The sequence below is a fragment of the Notothenia rossii genome (genome assembly GCF_949606895.1).
Source record: "Notothenia rossii genome assembly, chromosome: 1".
Lineage (NCBI taxonomy): Eukaryota > Metazoa > Chordata > Actinopteri > Perciformes > Nototheniidae > Notothenia > Notothenia rossii.
Genome location: NC_136912.1, coordinates 9,091,638 through 9,116,070, shown reverse-complemented (window position 1 = coordinate 9,116,070; position 24,433 = coordinate 9,091,638). Strand labels below are relative to the sequence as shown.

At 39.0% G+C, this 24,433-nt stretch overlaps 1 protein-coding gene across 1 annotated transcript in view; it reads left to right on the top strand.

Moving 5' to 3' along the window:
- Positions 1-4,920: 4,920 nt before the first annotated feature.
- LOC307045525 (nidogen-1-like) overlaps positions 4,921-24,433 on the top strand; it is a 37,491-nt gene continuing 17,978 nt past the window's right edge. The window contains exons 1-4 of the mRNA XM_079691221.1: positions 4,921-5,256; positions 20,634-20,936; positions 23,300-23,529; positions 23,969-24,431. Coding sequence (XP_079547347.1) covers positions 5,050-5,256; positions 20,634-20,936; positions 23,300-23,529; positions 23,969-24,431 — 1,203 coding nt within the window. The 5' untranslated portion in view covers positions 4,921-5,049. The remainder of the gene's footprint in view (positions 5,257-20,633; positions 20,937-23,299; positions 23,530-23,968; positions 24,432-24,433) is intronic.

Genomic DNA, 24,433 nt, shown 5'->3' with positions numbered 1-24,433 from the left:
TTCCAGAGAGCTTTTCTGCTCTGCTGCCAGGACTAAATGCACCCTGACAGAACATAAATATTGTAAACCTCAGCAAGGAACTTTTTTCAACGCCGCCTGAAAACCCAATGAACTCCTCGGGTTATTATCGAGCCTGACTCCAAGTTTATACAACACGATAAAGACATAAGACATAAGACATGCTACTGCAGAGAACATTTTCATATTTTCTCATTAAAATGCAGTTACACAACGTGAACAGTTTAGGGTTTTATGCAAAGCAATCTGTGGTCCAATATCTTTCCCAAGGACACTTTGACATGCAGTCTGCAGGGGATCGAACCAAAGACTATCCGATTTATAACCAGGGGTTAAATTGTGCGGGGCTGTCCGGGGGTCAGCCCCGGACAGAGGACGATGCTCTGACGTCATCACCCTCGCTCATTTGTCATATGTTTACAAAAACTATATATTAAAACTTTTCTCGTTCTTAATATAGACTATATTTAAGGTCGACATGTGTTGACTTTACTTTAAAATATCAGATCACTGTGACAAGATAAATATTTCGGCTTAGTGACCATGTGTCTCTGCTCTGATCAGCAGCTGCAGTTGCAAGGCAAGGCAAGGCAAGACAAGTTTATCTATAGAGCACCTTTCCGCACACGGTAACCCAAAGAACTTTACAAAATAAGAAAAAATACATTTAAGAACAAATACAGAGGAAGCACATTATAAAAAGGCATTTAAAAACCAAAGATAATAAAATCAACACCAACAGGTATAAAATACATGGATAAAAGCCATACTGCAGTTAAAATGTGAACAAATCTTCCAAATTTAGCATAAAAAGAAACGTTTTCAGTCTCGATTTAAAAGTATCAACAGTTGCAGCTGACCTGCAGGATTCAGGCAGTTTGTTCCAGATGGTCGGGGCATAACAACTAAATGCTGCTTCTCCATGTTTAGTTCTGACTCTTGTAGCAGAGAGCAGACCTGAGACTCCAGGATGGTTCATATTTTTGCAGGAGCTCGTTAATATAATTTGGTTCTAAACCATTTAGTGCTTTAAAAACCTGCAATAGTACTTTAAAATAAATTCTTTGGTCGACTGGAAGCCAGTGTAAAGACTTCAGAACAGGAGTGATGTGATCCACTTTCTTAGTCAGTAAGGACTCGAGCAGCAGCGTTCTGAATTAGCTGCAGCTTTCTAATAGATTTTTTAGTGAGACCTGTGAATACACATTACATTCAGTGCTTTGACAATAAATCCATACAAAAATGTAATCTGTGGAAGCCATGGCGCTGTAAAAAGCACGACCAATCATTTTAGTCGGCCCGGCTAAAATAACTGGATGGCCTACCTGCCTGTAAGCCTTCCATCTGTGCACAAACTTATCTCGTGCCCTCATTGGTCATGTGCGCGTTCGTGTGTTTTGGAGGAGGGGCTCTGTAAGGAAGTGGCAGATTTTTTCCGGTTGTGTATTTTCAAATTCTAGCGCACTCAAGCTGGTTTCTCCAAAATGACCTACCCCACCTTTAAGTGAGATCGTGTTCATTTGATTTAACATCATTGTTTAACATGATTTAAGTAAGATACAAATATTTAAAAACTCGTAAAATGTGTATTTTCATTCTCACAGAAACAGGGCAACAGAAATACTTTGTAATTGATGAACGAAAGAACTGGCTTCAGGCTCAGAGCTACTGCAGAAAACATCACACAGACCTGGTCAGTGGAATCACACAGATCAATAAACTCGTTGATCAGGATAGCTCTAATCAATTCCTGTGGATCGGCCTGTTCAGAGAGATCTGGAGTTGGTCAGATGGGGAGAATGTCTCTTTCAGACACTGGGATCCGGACTCATTTAAAGCTATGAAGGTGAGTTTTGCAAAAGTCTTTGAAAGTATATTAATATTTTGTGTTTAGTTAGATATTCATAAAGGTATGTTGAATTTACATCAGTGGTGAAAATATTTCCTATATACACAGAATTGCAGATTTCAATTATGTGTTTATCCCTACTATGTATAAAAGATTATTTAATTACAATTATAAAACCAGTAAAGACCTGAAAGTTTGAATATCATTTAGTCTTTTTTTATTTCCCCCCTAACATCTTTTTACTGTACACCAGGTACCATGTCCTTTACTTTTATTTATTTACAGAACAAAATGAGGATTGAATGAAAGGTGCTATGTTTATATAGTTGAGAGTTCTTTTGTTATGATTACTTGTAATAAGTGGTTACTTTGACCCAAAATAATGATCCATTTCAATGCCAGACAAAGTGATCCTGATCAAAGAGAGAAAGACTTGGGATGAGGCCCTGGTTTCCTGCAGAGAGAAGCAACGTGACCTGGTCTCCATCACTGACAGGCACCAGCAGAGATGGGTCCAAGAGAAAGCAGAGATGGGTCCAAGAGAAAGAAGAGATGGGTCCAAGAGAAAGCAGAGATGGGTCCAAGAGAAAGCAGAGATGGGTCCAAGAGAAAGCAGAGATGGGTCCAAGAGAAAGCAGAGATGGCCGACACTGAGTTCGTCAGGCTGGGAATGCGCTACACCTGCACTCTGGATCTGTCTTTCAGGGTCAGTGATCGTCTGGTCTGCTATCACAACTGGGTCCAAGAAGAAATGGCTGACTGTGGCAGGGCTGCAGTCATGAAGAGAGATGGAAAGTGTGTTTAGAAACCCATTGGTATATTTACTGCAACAAGCTCACTCTTCTCTAATATGTATCTACTCTCTGGGTTTATTGAAGGGCTCTAGTCAAAATATAGAAATCACAACCTGAAGAGGGGAGAGACTAAATTACTAACTGAGGATTAGAACTTGAGAAAAAGGGGCGACACTACATTTAACATGTTTTTGTCTTTGTGAACATCTGAATGACTTTATGTGTGAAACCTGTCATCTTGATTAGAATTGTTGTTATATGTTTATGAGAAGAAAATATATATATACTCTATATGTTTTGCATTTCATAAATATTTTATATTATGGTTGAAATTTGGTGATGGTTATAATATGTGTATCACAATTTTTGTCATATTTACCTTTTATGGAGTTTTAACAGGATTTGTAACCATCTAAAGCTGAATAAACGATCTGACCCAAAAACAAGATTTTTTCTTTCATTCACTTTAAATAGTCATGTTTTACATGTACCTAAAACGTGACCCATCTACCTCCTGAGCCAAGGCTGCTCATCTTTCTGCGAAACGACCATTACACACGAAAATGTGCCTTAGTGAAGGAGACCATTCTGAACATTTTGACAAAATGGAAAAAGGGTTCACTGGGTAAAAACATTAAAGGGGCCCTGTTATGGTTTTTGCTGTGTTTCCTTCATCCTGTAGTGTGTTATACAGGTTTTGTGCATGTAAATTGTCTGCTAAGGTTAAAATCCATGTGTTCATGGACTCTTTTGTTTACTTCAAGAACATAGTGACATCACTATGTAACACTTGCCTTCTATTGGCTAGCACTCCAACACATAGGGCTAAGGGGCGGGACATCTCTAACTATTTCTTGAGTTTTGACCATTTTAAGTCTTTTAAAAGTATGTGCTTTTTTTTATAAATGTTTACATGGACTGGCCCCGCCTCCCTTAGGGGAATTCATCCTATGATTCATCCACACAAAACACACTGGACGCTGCACTAGGTCAGACACCAGAGGAGACTGTGAAGTCCACCGTAGACGGACCACTTTTGGACAAAATGTCCTCTCCATTAAGGGCAGCTCATTGTGGAATAGCCTCCCAACTGAGATACGGGATTGTCCCACTCTTTTAAAGTTCAACTCAAAGAATGGCTGAGAAACAAACAGACGTGCAATCACCGCCAAATTTTATCTTTTATCTTCTCTTGCACTTTACATGTCGTTGCTGCTATATTGTATTACCATGTGGTAAATACTTGTGTATGCTGCTCTTGCTCTTTTTGCATATCATGTATTTATTTGTTGTTATGTTTATAAATGTCATGTTCTTATATGTGTCAGGGACTACGGATGGAAATTAGCTCAAAAGCTAAAATCCGGCATATTTACACTTGAAGCATTATTTGTCTGAAGTGTTCATTAATGTGCATTGTCCCTCTTCAAATAAACGATTAAATGAAAATGAAATAAGCGGTTGACCAATCACAACAGAGCCAGCCAGCTAACCAATCAGAGCAGACTGGGCTCTGGTTTCAGACAGAGGTGAAAAGAGGTGCTGCAGCACAGACAGTATGAGAAACATAAAGAGCTTTTTGAACATTAAAGCATGGAGACATGTCCCAGTAGAGACACTACATGCTGATATGGATCTGAAAATGAGCATGATATGTCCCCTTTAAGGAGGATGGTGAGGAGGAGAAATGGTAAAAAGGAGTCGTTTTGCAGTTAGACTCTGTGTCCACAAGATGGTGACTTTTTCCATCTCTAGATGATCTGATTAAGTGTTAAGCTTTTAGTTTATTTACGACAAACTCCGTGTCTCCAATATTTCAATGACTGTCTGTTTCTGTAGAAGACTTAGGATTTTAAACTGTTATAAAATAAGTAATATAAACAGTATTTCAATGTCCTGCTACTTACACACTCATACTTTAAACCGCATGGTTTTCTGACACCTTTTATTTATAAAAACACATGCTATGCTTGAATGACGTAATACAGTATTGTACTAATCTACTTAATATACTCAACATGAAAAACTACACCATTGAAATGATTTTTGAATTAAGGAATTTTACTTTTTATTGAGCAGTCCTATTTTCTCATTACTTTTTTACTTTTACTTAACGTGAAAAATCGGAAACTTTTTCACCACTAAATGAGACATTTATTTTGAAAAACAAAAGTTGACGGAAGTCATTGCATTTGATATTTAAACGCCCCCCCCCCCCCGGGCTGTTACCCCCGCTGTTCCTCCATCCATCCATTCCTCCCTCCCTCCTCTCCTTTCCTGTCCCATCAGTCTGCCTCTTGTTACCCGCTCATCTCACCTCATCCCCGGCTTACTTCTCCAAGAAACACCGTTCTTGCTAACTTTATCTGTGGAGCATTTGTGGAGAAAATGAGTCCCCGGTACCGGAGCTGGTTGTGGTTCTGGTCGTGCTTGCTGAGCCTGAGTGTTTTGACCCATGCTTTGGAGCTGGAGGAGCTGTTTGAGTTCGGAGAAGAAGCCGGAGACCAGCAGCTGAAACCCGGGTCCGACTCCACCGCAGAGCTGCCTCTCAACGGATCTCTGTATTTCTTCGGCGACACCTTCCACAAAGTTTATGTGAGTCCAACATCCCGCAGATTGTGCGTTTAACGCGACTGAGACCGGATTTCATTATGAGGTTCATTCATAAAAGTTGAAGAAGTGTGCAAGAATCAGGGGGAAAGAGCAGGAGAACATAGAGGGAACATTCAAGGTGGTTTAGGCTGTTTTGCATGGGAAACATTTGATCAACTTAAAAAACTTAATTAGCAGAGTTTCCATGTTGTACAGTTAAATAAGACAATAAGTAAATCAGCATTTCAGAAATAAAACTATACAACTTGAATGAATGAATGTCTTAGATTTCTCTAGGTGTTTTCCTCAGTTAACCATTTCTACCACTTAGAGGTAATTCAAATGCAAAAAATAAATGTATGTCTGAGTTTGCAGTGCCACAAATGTATCTTAAAAGGGCACTTATGTTAACATACAATCATATGTTAATTTAGATCACATTTTGTCTGTTGCCTAGCATGATACACATAGCAGGTATTTCGACTTGTTTTACTTGGAAGCAAACATAACAAAGGAAGAGAATTTAAACGTTTTTATCCCAGAAATCTCCTCTTACATCTGTATGGATTACAGTATATAGGTTATGGTGGCATGTGATATGTAACTTTTAGGAGAAAACATTCTACATTTTTAGGTCAAACTGACAGAAATCTTGCCTTAACTCTACACTTTGCTCTGATACTTTAGTAAATACATGCAAACGAGGATATATTTGAGAGAATGTTGGCTTTAATTTCTGTTATTTAACATTTGGCTATGTATATTAAGAACAATTACTATTTCTAAGCTTTTAATGCAATTCTTTTTTTCTGAGGCTGCCATCCTCACCTTTATTCAGCCCAAATGTAAAGTGATGTTATTCACTTATTGATCCAGCTGGCCTGATTGCTCTGTCTGTAGAGCCACCCGATCTTTACTTTTCTTGTCTCTTGTTGGTCTGTTTGTTTGTTGACACCTCATGAGGTCTTCTGTTTAATCAGTGATTGACACCTCACCTCCTTTTACATTGTTTCACTTCAACTTACACTTCAGGTCCTCTCAGCTCTCACATTTTCCCATTTAGTGAAAACATCTGTTGTCTCGTCTAACTCCCAAGCTTTCACTATTCATACAGTTTCAAATCCTTTTCTTAAAGCTGCACAATACATCGTTTTTATCAAACCCAACACGAGAAAGACTGCGATTTTGCAAGCAAGGACTTTTACACGTGGTTAAAAATACCACTTTTAAATGTTACTATTACTCTTTTTATTGGTGCATTTGGTGTTTAGTTTGTTGGACATCTTTTTGAAATGTAACAAGCTATTTGTTACTTTGAGCAGTAAACTGAAAACAGCAGTGAGACTGAAGTTCATATACTTTAATGTCTGTTTATTTATTGCAAGTCATATCATTATTTGCAATATTCAACCCTGGTATTGCCCTTTTTCTCATATTTTGCAGGCTTGATTTGAACTTTTATCCTCTCTTAGTTATTCAACTTTTAACATATTGTTTTACACTTTAACTGGCACTACAGGACTTCCATACGTCTCCAGCTCAGTATGTCTACTTATTCCACTGCTAATTGTCCATCGTGACCATCACAAGCAGGATTGATTAGTTTGATGAGTGAGTTGTCTCGTCTCTTCAGCGTTTGAGTCTGCTCTCTCTGTCTGTTTGTTGACACCTGATAAGGTTTTCTATTGGCTCTTCGTGTGTGTGTGTGTGTGTGTGTGTGTGTGTGTGTGTGTGTGTGTGTGTGTGTGTGTGTGTGTGTGTGTGTGTGTGTGTGTGTGTGTGTGTGTGTGTGTGTGTGTGTGTGTGTGTGTGTGTGTGTGTGTGTGTGTGTGTGTGTGTGTGTGTGTGTGTGTGTGTGTGTGTGTGTGTGTGTGTGTGTGTGTGTGTGTGTGTGTGTGTGTGTGTGTGTGTGTGTTGCTGTCGTAGCTGCTGCTTTGGTTTTAGACCCACTGACTTGTGGTGATTACGGAGGTGACACGTTGAAGTGTTGGTGGTGTGAACAGACAGGTGGAGTGTGTGTGGTTTGCTGTTTGTTCAGTTCTCTGAGAGACGGAGGTGTTGGATTCTCTGAACAGAGGAACAGAGGCTGGAATGCGAGTCAATTAAAAGCCAACACAAATAACCCTTTCATCAAGCACACACACACACACACACACACACACACACACACACACACACACACACACACACACACACACACACACACACTGCATACCTCTGGTCATGTGACAGATAATCCAGATTGTCGCATCGACACACTCGGGGTGGAAAATGTTTCCAGCGTGTTCAATTTCTGTAATCTTGATTTAATTGAGTTCATTTCTACATAGTTTATATTGCCTTAAGGGGTTAAAGAAATACAAAGTTAAGTGCATTTGGCAACTGCCTTGCCATGTTTGTGGTACTTTGATTTAATGCTAATGTTGTAATGGAATTTGTGCTACTAAAGAAGAATAACAACGTAAATTATTATCCCCACCAAGCAGCTTATTATTTTCATTATGGTTTGTTTGTTTGTGAGCATGACTACCAGCTTGATTTTCTTTACACTCAGTGGAAGGGTGTAGCACGGGCCACAGAAGACCTCATTAACATTTTGAGTAGATCCAGATCTTGGTTATTCTTTTACTTTTGATAGCATTTTGAGATAAAGCATTTTGCCTTGGTGGAGGTCTGCGCTCTCCTCCATTATAACTAATGATTTGGCCATGTTTCATATAACTTCCCATTGCCAAATTTAGTTTAAAACTTTGATTATTTAGCGTATAATCACTATTGGGTTGCCGTAATTGCTACGATGATACATTGGAGTACTGGTTGATTTGGCTTTCTCTCCAGAAACTAGGGTTGGGCGATCATTTATTTTTTCATATCTTCCAATTGTGGTACCTTAAAGTCTAAGATAAGCAAACTGGAGTTACGTCACAGTAAGCCAGTTTGTGTTTGGTGATACGATGATGGGTTTTAAGATGCCAAATGTGAGTTTATATATATATTAAAGAACAATGACCAGTACCAGTGAAGAACATGCCTGCAACACATCTATTTGCACACATCCAAATCACCATCTGTCAAGGCTTTATTACAAAGTGTACATATGGCTGAGTCCTTACAACACGGTTCGAGTCAAAAACAGCAAAAAAGGGTAAATGAATAAAGCCAAGAAATCTATTTAACAGCAATGTCTCCATTATTTAAACAATGACTCCCTTTGAAAAGTCTGTGCTTGTTGTGACAGTATCACAGCATCATTTAACTTAACCACTTTTACCTTTAATATGACTTATAACATATATAATTAACCCTCACTATTCAAAGGGAAAGCATAGCAGGCATTTGGAGAACAGAGATGCAGACTATTTTCCCTTCACTAACGTTTGATTAATTAGCTCACTAAAGATTTGCTCCAGCAGCTGAACCTCTTCCTCACCCTGAATCATCCACAGAGTCTCTTTCCTCTGAGTTGCATCACATCACCATTTGTTTCTCATCCTCCTGTTAAAACATGCAGACCACACAGATCTCCCCTCTACAGGAAGTCACCGGGACATCTCGAGGGTCGCCTTCATGGTTCTCGTTATTTCAGATGCTGCAGGCAGAATGTGCTTAACTCTGAGCAGACATTTAGATGAAGACAAAGACATAGGTTTGTTGTTGGAGGGTAAAGGAGTGGAACAGTGTTCTCCTACAGGACAGGAAGTGAATGGATGCTGCAGTCCTGTTGGTTTTACCCCTCAGGCGCTAATAATGAAACTCTTTGGCCAACACTTGGTCCATAAAGTATTTCTGAATACTATTCAGTTACACGTTTCGTACCAAAGTTGACAACTGTTAAATGTTCCGTCAACACAAGCAGTTTTTCAAGAACACTCCTTAAAACTCTCAATGTTTAGATTTTGAGTGTTTAAAGATTTAGACCACACATACAATGCAGTCTTCCAGTATCTGACAGTACAGTGTTTTGTACTATGGACACCTTTTGGTCAGTCTTACAAAGAGTATTAGGGTTTTGCTTATTTTTTAATAACAGCTGGTTGTCAAATTCCATAATACCTTACAGTTTTTCATACCTACTTGTAAGAATAGTAGAAGATGTCATGAAATCTAATGTCCAAAGTCACACTGAAGAGAGAATGAACCCATTTTATTTTGAAATCGGTAAATAAAATGGATTCATGAAACTGGACCCCACATTTCTCCAATGGCCAAATTGGAGAAATGTGGGGTCCAGTTTCAGGCCAAACAAAAGAATGTCGGATTGGTCCTTTAGTTAAGGTAAAAAAAACGTTTTATATTGCAGGCTGTAATGAACCACGATATCACTTGCGATCTTTAATACTTAAATATACAACGTCAATATCGTTCTTCTTTGGTTCACTGCCAACATGTGGGCAGAGACTGAAAAAAATAGTGAAATGCATTATTACCATTCCAACAAAAGTGGTGTTATCGTTAATTATTTAACAACCCCTTAGAGAGAAAGTCTTAATGCCTTAATTTATCGCATTTCAAGCAGTATTTACGAAATGTTCATATCGCACTTACGAAAAATGTTCTTTATATAGTAACTTAGCCCCTACAGTTCTGCAGGTCTAAACACAAAAACAACAAGAGCATTTGTAATAATGGAGCTTTTCAGAATAAAATGCCTCGAAGCCTTGGGATGGTCTCACACTGTGAAGCTCTAATTGGTTGCTGTGAGTCTACAGTCCATAAAGGACCCGCCCCCCTCTTTAAAGTTTCTCCACCTACCCCCCTAAAACAGTGACATCCTGTCGGTCCCCAGTAATTATCAGCACTTCAGCGACGCTCCTCCAGCTTCCTTTTATACACTCAATCTGACGTCAGGTAGGAAAACACTGAAGGGTTGATCATAAAATCACATCTCTTGGCTGGGCTCCAGCTGCTGCTGTTGAGGGTCTATTCCTCCGCAGGAAGTGGAGGGTCCTCCGCAGAGTTGGCACATCTGGGAGGTATACAGTAGACGCGAGACATCTGTCCTCCAAAACCAGATGGCAATACTCCGTGTGTTTCCTCCCTCTGCTGTTCTCACACTGATAACGGTGATCTCAGGCGTCCGACATGCGTGATGTCAGAGACGTTCTGGCAAGTTTCCACTGAGGTCCTCAAACACTGCATGCATTATTATTAGATGTACACACTGGTGATTCACTGTGGAAATATGCAGCAGAGAATCCAACATGTAGGCTTCAGGAAACTATTTTCATGTCTTATTGCATAGATTATTAACATACAAACTAATTATCATTATTACAAACTAATGACTAAAGCTCATTAGCACAAAAACAGCCTTTTAGTTAATATGTAGGTGGTGTGATTCAACACTTATACATATTTCATATACAATGAAAGTGAAAACCTTTTCTGTGGGAAGTGTGATCAAAGTAGATGTGTGTTTGCGCTCCATGCACAGTAAAAAAACATGTGGATAGAAACGTGTATTCTAATAAAAAATGAGATGAGCGTCTGATTTGATTGAATTTAGGAGAGAAGGTTTCTCTACTAAAGTATATGTGCTAAGCCAAGATAGTAGAATGTATTTAGGTGTGTTTTCTAAAAATGTTTGCAATTTTTTTGTACAAATTTCCACACAAATAGATGAATTTGTCCGACATGTGTGATGACAGCGACGTTCTGGCAAGTTTCCACTGAGGAGTGCATGCAGGTCCTCAAACACTGCATGTATTATTATTATTACATTTACAAACTGGTGATTTACTGTGGAAAATATGCAGCAGAGAATCCAACATGTAGACTTCCGGAAACTATTTTCATATGTGTTATTGCATATTTTAACCCTCTGAGACCAACATAGGATATTTCCGTTTTTGTATATGTTTGTGTTTTGCCTTATAAATTGTAATTTCTTTGCAATATAATCAAGTTTTACACATCCTAGAAATCAGCACAACCTCAGCTAATGATATATGTCACCCATTAGAGACTTATACACACCATAATAGGGGATATTTGCCCATAAATAAAAAAATGGAGCTTGAATCTTTTACTTATTTCTTTAAAAATAACTGCTAACCATAACATTGAAAGAAACATTCAACACAGACAATTGCACACATTTATTATCATTGTATCAGAACTGATTAGAAGATTCTACCTGATTCTGTTCATTAGTTATGCCCATTCTTTCGGGCAGTGTCCACGAGCGTTCTTTTGCCAGGAACGTTTTGTTCAGCCGGATAATATCCACATGTCTACCCTACTTTTATAATTTTCGAATCATTAATCTAATTTGTGTTAACCACAGACCTTATTTCGAGCTATTTTCCAAAATCCTATGGTGAAATTGCATTGGCTTTTGCCGAAGGAACTGGAAGGAGTTTACTTCCGGGTTTTAGGACGCGTGATTGTGCGCACCTGGGGCCCTGGGTTGTCCCTCCCCCCTCACCTGTGTCTAATTGTTTTCCCTCACCTGTGTTCGATTCCTCTGTGTGTTTAAGTGCTGTCTTTTGTTGTGCTGGAGTCAGTGTGTGTGAGATCCTGGTGGCTGCAGGCTGGGCTCACGTGAACAGCAGCAGCAGCAGGATTGAGGCTGTGTGTAACATGTTCATATTTTAATAAATGCCCACGTCGGGTTATATTTTTGGACGTTCTGCCTCTGCTTCCTTGCTTGGTCGGGCCGCTCAACGGTCAGTCTCACACTCTGGCTCAAACAGCTGAGAAGTTATGACGCTTTGAAAAAAACGTGATATTTGGGATCGTATACGGCCTCGTGGGTCTCAGAGGGTCTTTACAGATGACATTATTGTAATCAGGTTTTGATGGATTTTGTTCCATTCAGCCATTAGCTTCACGTCATTTCTGACTAAATTGGCATGCTGCAGAGAGGTAATCCATCACAGTTAATGGTTACATTATTGCTGTGTAATGCATTGGAGATTTATTTTCTAAAATAAATTCCAGTGGAGAAAACCCTTTTATATCTATATTCATGATCAATGGTTCATTACCGCAGATTTCTTAATGACCGAGACCCATGATGGCTTTAAACGTCTTTTTTTTTTCCAGACATTTTTTTCCAAACTCAAAGATATTCAATAGAAAATGATGTTACTTTGACAAGAGCAAAAAACATTAACGCGGTTCACTTTTTACTTCGTCTTCCTCCGCCTGTTCCACCTGTGAACTTATAAAAGCTCGGGGAGTGTCGTTAGCAATTAGCTTGTTCTCCGCTCAGACAAAAGACTTCCTGTGACGAAGCTCCAGAGTCCTCGGCTCTGCAGGCGTCTTCTTCTAAAGTTAGATTCCTGCTGGGAGACGCCGGCCTTTCACCCGCATTCTGCTGTCACTCATGCGTTCCTCTGAAGGAAGTCTCCTCGGTGAAAAGCTCCCCTGAAGAGCCGTCTCTACGCTGAGCCCCTCGAGGCTTTTCAGGGGCAGCCGAGCAGCACGGCTTTTCGTCTGGGGTTCTTGTTTCATTTCGCAGAATCATCTCAAACGCACATAGCCTTCTTTCATGTTTTTGCAAAGCTCAGGCTCTGACCTTTGACCTCTCTGCTCGTCTGCTTGAAGATTTATGTTACCTGCACTCCACAGGTGGAGTCATTTCCTCCTGTTAGAAGTTAAATCATACATTTCAAAAACTGCGGTCAGCAAAGTCGGTCAGGATTACGCTGCAGGAATAAGTCCTTAAACCTGGAAATGACCCTAACCCTAACCACTAGTAGACAACGGTGTTTTGAACGGTTTGTGGTTAGATGACTGAAATAAGATCTCACAAGCTGAAGAGATTTTTACGTCATGTTCTACGACATAAAATACATCAGTAGTTACCAAACTCGTGAACGTCCAAAGCTTCCATATGTCATAAAAATGACGGTTGCTATCAAGTGACATATATTTGTTTATGTCTTTAAATCTTTCTTGAAAGACCGAGACGTTTTCGAACACAGTTGTTGAAATGTTGTTCTTAACCCTAAAAACCCCAAATAATGCCTATCACGAAACATTGACGATGACTACCCTTCAACCACCAAGCGTGGAGCACGTTAATGGTAATTGGTGGCATATTTTGCTTTGGAGAGGATGCTTGGTTTTGGATTTGTTTGGTTTATCCTGCGTCTTTGTTGTTAGCTAAAGTCAGTTGTAGCTGTAGTGAGGACATACTCATACTTATTTGACGGTAGTTTTGAATTCCTCAAAACCTCTGCAATTTGGGTTAACTGTTCCTTTAAAGTGTTTGGGGTAGGGTTGGAGTTTAAAGGTTGGATGGTTCTTGAGAGCTGATTTTGGGATTGGATTTAAAGGGGAACACTTTCCTTAATTAAGAATTCCATAATGTTATTTCCATTGTGTAGGAAAGTTCAATCAACATTTGTGACCATGAGCGTCTCTCTCAAAGCCAGAAACCAGAGAAGCAACTCTTAACTTTTGATGACATCAAGTTTAAAGCATAAGTCAAGTATAAAGAGCTGCTCCGTGGACAATAAATGGGAGGCTAATTTTGAGGACCAACGCAATGATTGTTTTTCTTTATAGAACCCAAATTGGCTTTATTCCCTTGTAGTTTCCTCAGTTACATAACAGAAAACGTTCCAATAGATTCAGAACATTCCCCTGGCTGCTCTCATGTATAACATATTACACACATATATATATTTATAACAATATAACAGATTTCCATTAGGATTATTTACCTCTTGCCGCCCGCTGACCCTCATCCTCCCAGTATCAGTGCAACATTTATTGGAAGAAGTAGCCAGATATTTTACTTACTCAAAAATAATTACTATATTCACGGAGTAGAAATACTTTGTTACAGATACAAGTCATGCATTTAAGATCTTAGTAAAGTATACAGTTGAAACGATTTGGATCAATCCCAAAATAGGCTCTCAAAAACCATCCAACCTTTAAACCCTAACCCTAACCTTTTAAAGGAAGGAACAGTTCACCCATATTGTAGACATTTTGAGAAAACCCAAACTCCTGTCAAATAAATATGAAACTATCCGGACAACTGGAGTATGTCCTCACTACAGCTACAACTGACTTTAGCTAACAACAAATATGCAGGATAAACCAAACAAATACAAAACCAAGCATCCTCTCAAAGCAAAAATATGCCACCCATTACCATTAACGTGCTCCACGCTTGGTGGTTGAAGGATGGTCATCGTTGAAACGAGTTAGACCTTCAACCCAAATTGGCTTTATTCCATTGTAGTTTCCTCAGCTACGTAACAGAAAACGTTCCCATAGATTCAGAACATTCCCATGACGGCTCTCAGTGTCATATAACACATTTCCCAATTCATTGTCTATGGAGCTGTTCCAGACATTAAACTTGATGACATCCCAAGTTTGGGTTTTGGCACTCTTGGAAGATACTTGTTCATGTTTGCTTTTACTTGTGGATTGACTGAGACCATTGGAACAACATGTAGAGAGGGCGTACTTCCTCTTTTGAAGTCAAGAAGAGGAGGAGGTTTGAACAGCTGCTTTCTCTCTCCCAGGCTGCCTGACAGACAAATGTACATTGAGAGATAAGCTGCAGGAATGTAAGATATACAGTTTATGTCTGGAGCTGATGATGAGCCAAACATCAGTTCCTCAGAAGATCGTTTTCCTCCTGTTCTCCACCACTGCAGCCCATATGTGTCTCTCTTACTTCTTCCTCAGTACAAACACTGAGGCCTACATCTAAAGCAAAGAGGTTTCCCTCAATGACATAATGACGCACACTTTTTAAATGCAACACTTTGAAGATGAACCGCCATTAAAACTGCTCTCTAGCATTCACTACAGGTAGATCTGAGATTATTAACTTACAAAGTAATGACTAAAGCCATGTACTCATTAGCACACGACACCCTTTTAGTTCATATGTATGGATGTATGTTATTTCAGTGAAAGTGAAAAGATTTTCCGTGGGAAGTGTGACCAAAGTAGATGTGTTAGAAACGTGTATTTTGTTCTTCCAATACAAATTTGATAAGCCTCTGTTTGACTGAATTTAGGTATATGTGCTAAGAGAAGATAGTAGACTGTATTTAGGTGTCTCCTCTAAATGTTTCCCCTTTTTTTGAACATACACTGAACAATAATATAAACGCAACACTTTTGTTTTTGCTCCCATTTTTCATGAGATGAACTCAAAAGATCTAAAACATTTTCTACATTCACAAAATAACCATTTCTCTCATATTGTTCATAAATCTGAAAAAATAGGGTTAGGGTAATGTTGTGAGTCGAGTGGCCCATGGTGGTGGTGGGGTTATGGTATGGGCAGGCGTATGTTATGGACGACGAACACAGGCCACTCGATTCACAACATTACCCTAACCCTAATCCTAAACCTCACACCAGATACTGACTGGTTTTCGGACCCCCCCAGACCCCCCCAATAAAGCAAAAATGCAAGTTTCAGAGTGGCCTTTTATTGTGGCCAGCCTAAGGCACACCTGTGCAATAATCATGCTGTCTAATCAGCATCTTGATATGCCACACCTGTGAGGTGGGATGGATTATCTCGGCAAAGGAGAAGTGCTCTCTATCACAGATTTTTCCAGATTTGTGAACTATATTTGAGAGAAATGGTTATTTTGTGTATGTAGAAAATGTTTTAGGTCTTTGAGTTCATCTCATGAAAAATGGGAGCAAAAACAAAAGTGTTGCGTTTATATTTTTTTTCAGTGTATTTTCACACAAACAGGTTAATTTATCAAAAGTGTATTCATTTAGCTTTCAAGCATGACGATTTCTTGGGATTTCTGCGATTCTTTTCGTATGTGTTTTCGCTAAAAGTTTTTCACTTCTTTTTCCTAAACCTGTGCTCACGGCAAATGGCTCTTGTGTACATTTCGTTTTTTGTGTTTCTAATGGCTTGTTTTCTAACTTGAGAGGCCTCTTAACTACACATTAACCTTTTGAATATGCGAGTCACTCTGGGAAACACAGTCCCTTAATCCTAAGTAAATAGTAATAAAGCAGCTTGTGTGCAGCTCAGTGGGAACGAGTGCACTGACTGATGGATATTAACGACAGTCTGTCACACACGAGGCACATTAAACTCACTAACTTCTGGTTCTTTCTAACTGTGGAGGATATCACCGGTATCATTAACCAGCAGCTATTTTAAGAGCAATTAGCATGTTGCTAACAATGTCGTTTTTCCGACAGACCTGAGAGCAGCCTGAGGGCTTGAGTGCAGCAGCCTTTGTCTTCTGGTTGGAACTCTTAAATTAGACCTGTTGAAGAGGCACTTTAGAAAGAAACAAGGTTGTGAGATTGCTGCTTGAGTAACTTAAATGTTTTTAAATGACAACATCAACCGTAGCTGGAGTTACTTATTAGGATTATTTTCCTCGGTCCGCCCACTGACCCTCATCCTCCCAGTGTCAGTGCAATATTTATGACCAAAGTCACCTTGAAGTGAAACCAGGAACCAGTGTTGGAAGAAGTAGCCTGAGCTTTAACTTACTCAAAAGAAGTACTATATTCACAGTGTATCAAATCAAATCAAGTTGTATTTATATAACACATTTTTAAAACGATTTTTGTTGTATGTACAGCACGTACATACAATAAAAACACTTTACAACAAATATAACAGCAACAAATAAAAAAATCACACACAGGGAGATGTCAGGAGTCATGCTCCGCTCTGACCTGAAGGCCAGAGAGAAGAAGTGAGTTTTAAGTGTCGGTTTAAAAACCCCTAGGGTCTGGGCCGACCTCACATGGAGGGGCAGAGTGCTCCAGAGCCTGAGGCCAGTGTATAAATACATTGTTACACATGTGCTTTTAAATTTGGGTTTTTATCTTACTAGTGTTTTTTAAATTGTTTTTACGTCATGTCGGAGAGTTTCTCAGTCTGTGGCTTCTGATCTGGTTTCATCATCTCGTGTTTTAAATGTGTTTCATGTCCCGAAACATGTCTGTCTGTTTTTCATGTATTTATGCTATGTTTTTATACATTTGTTGATGTACAGCACTTTGTTCAACTCTGTTGTTTTTAAATGTGCTATAGAAATAAAATGGATTGGATTGTTACACAACAAGGAATGCATTTAAGATCTTAGTAAAATAGACAACTAGTTTAAACGACTAAGATCTTCAAAGTGTATCGTAAAAATATGACTGGATAAAAGCCCAATTTATGACACATTATGTATCGCCATTACAAGAGACCAAATTAAACTTTAGCTAATACAGGTTTCTCCATGTTTAAAATGTGTTTGATCGAGTGGTACCATGTCAACTCAACAACATGTGTAAAATACGTCCAGTTTATTATAGAGATTTTAAGGAAGAAATGTTACATTTTATATCGTTGTGTTTTTGGATTACCCAGCTTTGACAGCAAAACACTAAAATGTGAATTAAAAACTGAATTGATGGCGCATGCACATACGAACAAAACCGACCATTACAGATTAACATTAAATATTTTTCTATACATTTAAAAGAATGTAAGAACACAACTCGACAGCACATTTTAAATAGTTCCAGTTGTTTTTAGACATGTTCAGGCAGAAAGGTTTCATACTATATCGTTGTGGTAAGGAGCCCCCAGTTTGGTAATCCAGCCTCGACTTCAAAACACAAAATGAAGGATGTGTCGGCGTCTGCAGCCTCCAGCATCGTGCCTCTGTTTCTCTGTTTGTTGGTTTGTTGTGTGTTTGTGTTGTTCCTGAGTTGTTGGGTGTCGGCTGAGTCTTTCTGCTTCACATTCAGCCATTCACATTAATGAGATCAGGCCAGAGGGGTTTAACTAATTACACCTGACGAGATAACACAGGCCTTTATTACCGCTACAAACCGTGAGAATTGGTCTTGCTTATAATTAGACCTACCTCTGCTTACTGCTTAATATTAACTATGGATTTATACTTTCAACCATTTTACATACAAACATCTTTACATGGCAACTTTTTAAAAGTGAGGATTTGCTGCTTTTCTCTGTTTGTATCAACAAAGTGAAAATCTTTATCTTTGACGTTTAAAGGTGATTTTTTCAATGTGTAATTTCACTGACCGACCAAATGATTTTTCAATTAATAAATCAGTACGTTTTTTAGAAAATAGCTGCAGAAGTGTACATATTTTATACGCTTTCAAATAAAAATTCTCACAACATTTTAATGAAAACACGTGCAAAGTTATGATATATGTTTATTACTCTTATAACATTTACATAACTACACCTTTGAACGATTCATACTTTTTGCTAAAATGCAACTATTTATGCATTAAATGACATCCATGGTTCCCTTTATAACCAACACTGATCATATTTAAAATAATTGCACACCTTTGAACTTAAAAGCTGTGGTTGAAATTAAACTGACATTTAGGACAAAGCAATCCTCCGAGCCGTCGTTACATGAAGACCGTCTGTTTATCCTCCTTCCTCGGATGGATACGCTTCGTGGTCACAGTTCACGGTGTTCTGCGCTCAAACAGTGACGGTGACATTCAATGTAAGGCGGATTTAAGTTAATGAGGTTAAAAAGATCCCTTTTATTCCGAGTGAATGGGAAGTTATTGTGAGGAATTCCTGTGGGCTGACAAAGCGAGCCGAGCTGTAGGAGAGTCCAGGATCTGAGGGTTAACTGTACTCTGAGAAACAGGACAAACTCTGTCTCTGCGTACACAACCAGACTTACCAAACAAATGGACACATGTTTTCGAAATTCACTTCTTTGTTTCTTCTTTCTTTCACGGTCAGATCGCAGACGGCGCTCTAGGAGTCCTTGAAAGCGAGCACAGTTGACATACCTTCTAAAGTTTCTGACATAAAATGGTATTTTCCAGAGGGTCCAATCCGTAGAAAAACATTGTTTATTGTGGCCAGTTTGCCTGATTTGTCTAGAAATCTGGCAACACAGAGCGTGTGCGTTCAAACTCTGTGAACATTTGTAGGTTTACTTCAACTAACGTTTGCGAACGCCCTAGCTAACCAGAACTCATAATGCTGAATATGTTTGTTAGCTCTGTGAATATCTAATTTTGGCTTTTTAAAATATAATACATACCATATACTTTATACCTTTTAATGCAATTGATGCCAGTTGTAATGTGTTCTCTTTAGTTCGAGAGCATCTTTGGCCAGATCTCATTCCCAAGTCAAATAAATCATCCACCATTTTAGTGTTTTTTTCCATAATACCCAACATAATCTGAGTTATGAGAAACAGTTTTTATTCAAATAGACCTTTTAGGAAGACTATCAGCTGAAGCTAAAATAAGATTCTTATTTTTAAATCCCACCTTAGAATTATAAATAACAAGCACAAGATTGTTCATAATTATCAGGTCCTACCTTATAACAAAAGTAAAGAAAGTTTCTGATTCCCTTTCTCCATATTTCTTTTTGTGAATATTCATGTTTTTTTAATTATGCGATTTAGACTCTTTTCCTTATCGCCAGTAATCGAGTATGCCTTTCTTTTTTTTTCTGATGCGTCACTGACCTCGCTGACTTCCATTTCATTTAGTATATATTCATTTCAACCTGCGACACACAGCACCACGTCAACAAACATGAGAACGTGCAGGTCTACCAGGGTGTCATGTTCCCATTACGGCTATAAAAACGGTGATTACTTGAACTTAATGAATGCCAAATGTAGTCTTGTTCCCTGGAGACAAAAAACAGATGTTAATGAATGTAGTGGGGTTTTATCCAGTTACAAAAGAAGTGTAGCGAGAAGACACATTATCAGTATGATGTGATATTAATGGACAACACAATTGTGTGGCCCTAAATGGACTTCCTTACAAACCTATAAAGCAGGGGTGTCCAAACTACGGCCCGGGGGCCAAATGCGCTCCGCGGACCATTTTGAATCGGCCCTCACTCAGCCAATTAAAAAAGTATAATGACTTAAGTATAATAAACTTCTGCTTGTCTTATATTGTACTTCTTAAATACATATGTTCAAATATATTACGCAGTATTCATGTGTTAATGAGACCAATTTTCAAATAAATTCAGTCAATTAAAGTTGAAAACATCTTCTTGCACATCTTATGTTGATAAGAAAAAAGCCCAGTAACAAATTTACATAACAACCTTGAAATACACCCTTCATATTTCCTCTTATTATAATCAATCTGAAGCTTCTGATTTAAGGAATGAGCTGCTAACACAATAAATGAAACCCTCTGGAGAGCTGAGAGCTGTTTTTCTCTTACAGCATTTTCAAGTATCAAGAATAATTTACCTACTTTGGATTGATTTTTCCAACTTATAACTTAACTTATGAGGTAGTATACCTGTAGTGAGCCGCCCAGCCTTTCGTATATGTTTCTGTATGTGGCCCTCGTGAAAAAAGTGTGGACACCCCTGCTATAAATAATCCACGGGTATTAAATTGTTCTGCCTTCTGTTCCAGATTAACACGAATGGATTTGTGTCCACGGTGGAGCCCGAGTCCGAGGGGGAGTACCTCGGGAAGATGCCCTCCAATTTCAAAATGATTGCGGCGCTGCTGGGGGACCTGGAGGACAGCGACGGACAGGGGAGGGTCCTCTTCAGGTGGGACAGCAGCCCGGAGGTCCTGAATAAATCTGCAGAGCACATCCGGAGAGCTTTCCCCAGAGACGAGGGAGTGGATCCCATCACCGTCTTCATCGTCACGTGGGAGAACATGGCCGCCCGGGGGACGTCTGGACGAGGAGACCGACTGGACACCAAGGTGAGGGGCTGTGGGGGTTTTTACATTTATTATTAGTCAATTTATTGAACATGTCGGCATTTTTTTTTATAATAATAATAATTATAACAAAGAGATACAAAAACAAACAAAAAACGTTTGATCTAAAAAAAAAAAAAAAAATCTCAAATAGTCTGTCATGTTCAACAGGGGCAAGAAGAAGCTTAAAAACACTTTTCAGGTCCTCCCCCCTCTAGCGTACATTTTTCTGATTTCATCAAGCAGACAGCATTTGAACCCTGTGGTTAAGTCTTGGAAAACGAGTGTCATAGATATGCAGGAAGTAGAGGAAGTATTCAGATAATTTACTACAATAAAAGTACTATGACCCCAACATGAACCACCACTCCAAATAAAGGTACTGCAGTCAGAACCTTGCTTAAGTATGAAAAGACTCTTAACTCAGTGGTTCTCAACTGGTCAGGCCTCGGGACCCACTTTTTCCTTTGTCAATAAATCGCGACCCGAAATTTGAACCACTCAAATCTATTCAACAAAAAATCGTGCTGTAATATATTTACGCCTTTCAGCATACAATATTAATTAAAGTGAAGTACAGTGCATATATCCCTTCACAGAACTAAAGTATACTTTAAAAAAGGTTTCATGAGATGATGGAATCAAAGTTGAACTGTATAACATAAAAAGACACACATGCTGAAAACCCAACCCCAGCAGGGGGGGTGGGGGGATTCTCCCAGGAGATCTTTAGAAATACTAACATATAAAATACGCATTCTGGTACACTCTGAGAAGAAAATAAATAAATCTATTCCTACCCGACATATTAATAATATTTTTTGCCATTGTTTGTTTTTCACTTAGTTCTGACAGCTGAACTTGTCTGTGTGAATTGTGGGTAGGGTAGATAGCCCCCATTGTTCTGTGACCTGTCAATCATAAAACCGGGGGTCATATTTCATTATGTGTTCATTTTTATCTGAAGTTGTACCCATGGATGTATAAAGAGTAGTTCTACCGCAAAGTTATTCTCCGTGGGGACTTCCGGCAACAATCTTTATTCTGATTGGCCAGAAGATGATCACTACGTGACAGAAGTTTTCAAAACCGTTTATGGTCTCCGGTACTTCCAGTCCAACGCCGACTGCATGCACAGCGTTAGAAAATCGGGCCTTCAGAATAAAAGTTTGATTTTTTTCTTTACTCACACATTTGCGACCCACTCGACACGGGTCCCACCAGTTGAGAACCACTGCTCTAAAAAACTTTAAGGAACTCTAAAACACATGCTGCTATACTAATGCTAGGAACAACGAATACAAAACAGTTCAAAAATGTCTAAGCATTTAATATAATAATACATGAAGTATGAAGAGTAAAATGTACCTGATCCATCTCATGTTTTACTATTATATGATCTTTCTAAATTACTATAACTGCAGTTTTAGTATGTACTGTATGTTACATTTGACTGCTGTAGACGTTTAAGGTTTTGATGATTTTAACTTCTTTATATACTGTTGGGTAGTTTAATCTAAAGCAATGCATCATATTCTATACAAATCATAATATCTTTGTAGTACAAGTATCATAAATATAGAATTTTCTAATGAGGGCGGTTGAAGATTGCATCAGATTGTACAGGCGAGTCATCCTATAAGACGTAGGAGTGACACGAATATATACGCAACTCTCCTCATTATAAGTGATTTGGATGAAAGTTCCCAAATGCAAATAATAGGTGAGGATCTTTATTCCAGAAATCCGATATAAATTCATGCTACAGTTTACTCTCATGGGATCTAGAGGTAATTACCTCTAGTGTACATCAAGATAAGCAGAGTGAGCGTTTCATGTAAAGAAAATGCAAAACAAACAAACACAGGAAACACTAAAGTAGGCAAAGATTGAAGATTATTGGTGGGGATTTCCATTTTTGTCCTAAACGATTGTATCTTTTAATACAGCAGCTCAAAAAATGACCATTATTACAAAGTATGAAATGCCAGAGGCCTTTTGCACTTAATGTTTGAGGCTCATAACATCTACCTCAGACCTGAGTATGTCAATATGCAAAGAGAAATACTCCAAAAGTAAGTCAATCTTAGAATAAAGTTCAATACCATATGTGTTTTTCTTTCTTGGAGGGACATGGTTAAAAGCACAAAATAATGGACTATGCAGAGGGAACACCATGATGTCCTAATTCATTATTTTCCTGTCTATCACTTTCTATTAAAATGTACATATTCTACAGGTGTTCATGCTATCATGTCCTCTCCATGATTGCTTTTACTCACACTCTGACCTTTAGCCTTTACCTGCTAAATGTCCTTAACGCAGATTAATTTCCCCTCTTAACAACACCTCTTTTGTTCTTTCAGAGAAACACTTTCCAGCTGGTTGTGGCCACAATGGAGTTGTCTTCCTGCGCCATCCTCCTGTACCCCCGAGACGGCCTGCAGTTCCTCTCCACGCCAGTAGGGGGCGAGAGTAAGATCCTGGAGGCGGGATTCAATGAAGGAATGGTGGACAGCTGGTTCTGGAAAGCATCATTGGGAACGTACTTCCGCACCACCACCGATGAAGAGAGCTCCATCAGCGACCTCACTGAGTATGAATCTGATGTTATTTGAGCTTCTATATAAGGCCAAGATATTTTTTTAATGTATATTTTTCCTCTACAAAAAAACAGTTCTCTAAAGGTTCAAGGTTCTTATTGTCATTTGTACATAGCTACAGTGTAGTTATGACAATGACTTTCAATCTTAGGTCACAGGCTTCTCCAACAGTGCAACTCAATAAAACTATATATATAAGTTGCAAACAGTTCAGGTGTTTAACGGGTGGTGCAGGGGGGAATTTTGAAAATACCATCAAATGGGCAGATTGTTCAAAGCTCTGGTCACTGGAAATGAAAAAGCAAACATCTCCATATAAGTGTAGACGAGGCCTAAAAGATACACAACATTCATTTATATGCTATGACAATGATTTAATCAACTTGGGAAGTGTTTCCTCATTGATTGTTCTACTTTCCTTTATCCAACCAGAAAGTCCAACTCAGGACAGAAAGGAGTTTGGGTGTACGAGATCGGCTCCTCGCCATTCTTTGTCGCCATTACACCCGGAGTGACCCCCGAGGACGAAGAGGCCACCGAACCTCAATCAACCGTGTTGCCAAGGCAAACTGAGGAATCCCAGGTGGAGGAGATCCCAACTACCAATGAATACCAACCCATTTACCCAGAAAGTGAGACTAACGAGCCAGATTATGAGCCAGACTTTGAGACTGTCACACCAGAATACACCGGCTTCGAGAGGGCTGAACCAAGATACCCAGAACCATCTGAACCTAGATACCCAGAACCATCTGAACCAAGATACCCAGAACCATCTGAACCTAGATACCCAGAACCATCTGAACCTAGATACCCAGAACCATCTGAACCAAGATACCCAGAACCATCTGAACCTAGATACCCAGAACCATCTGAACCAAGATACCCAGAACCATC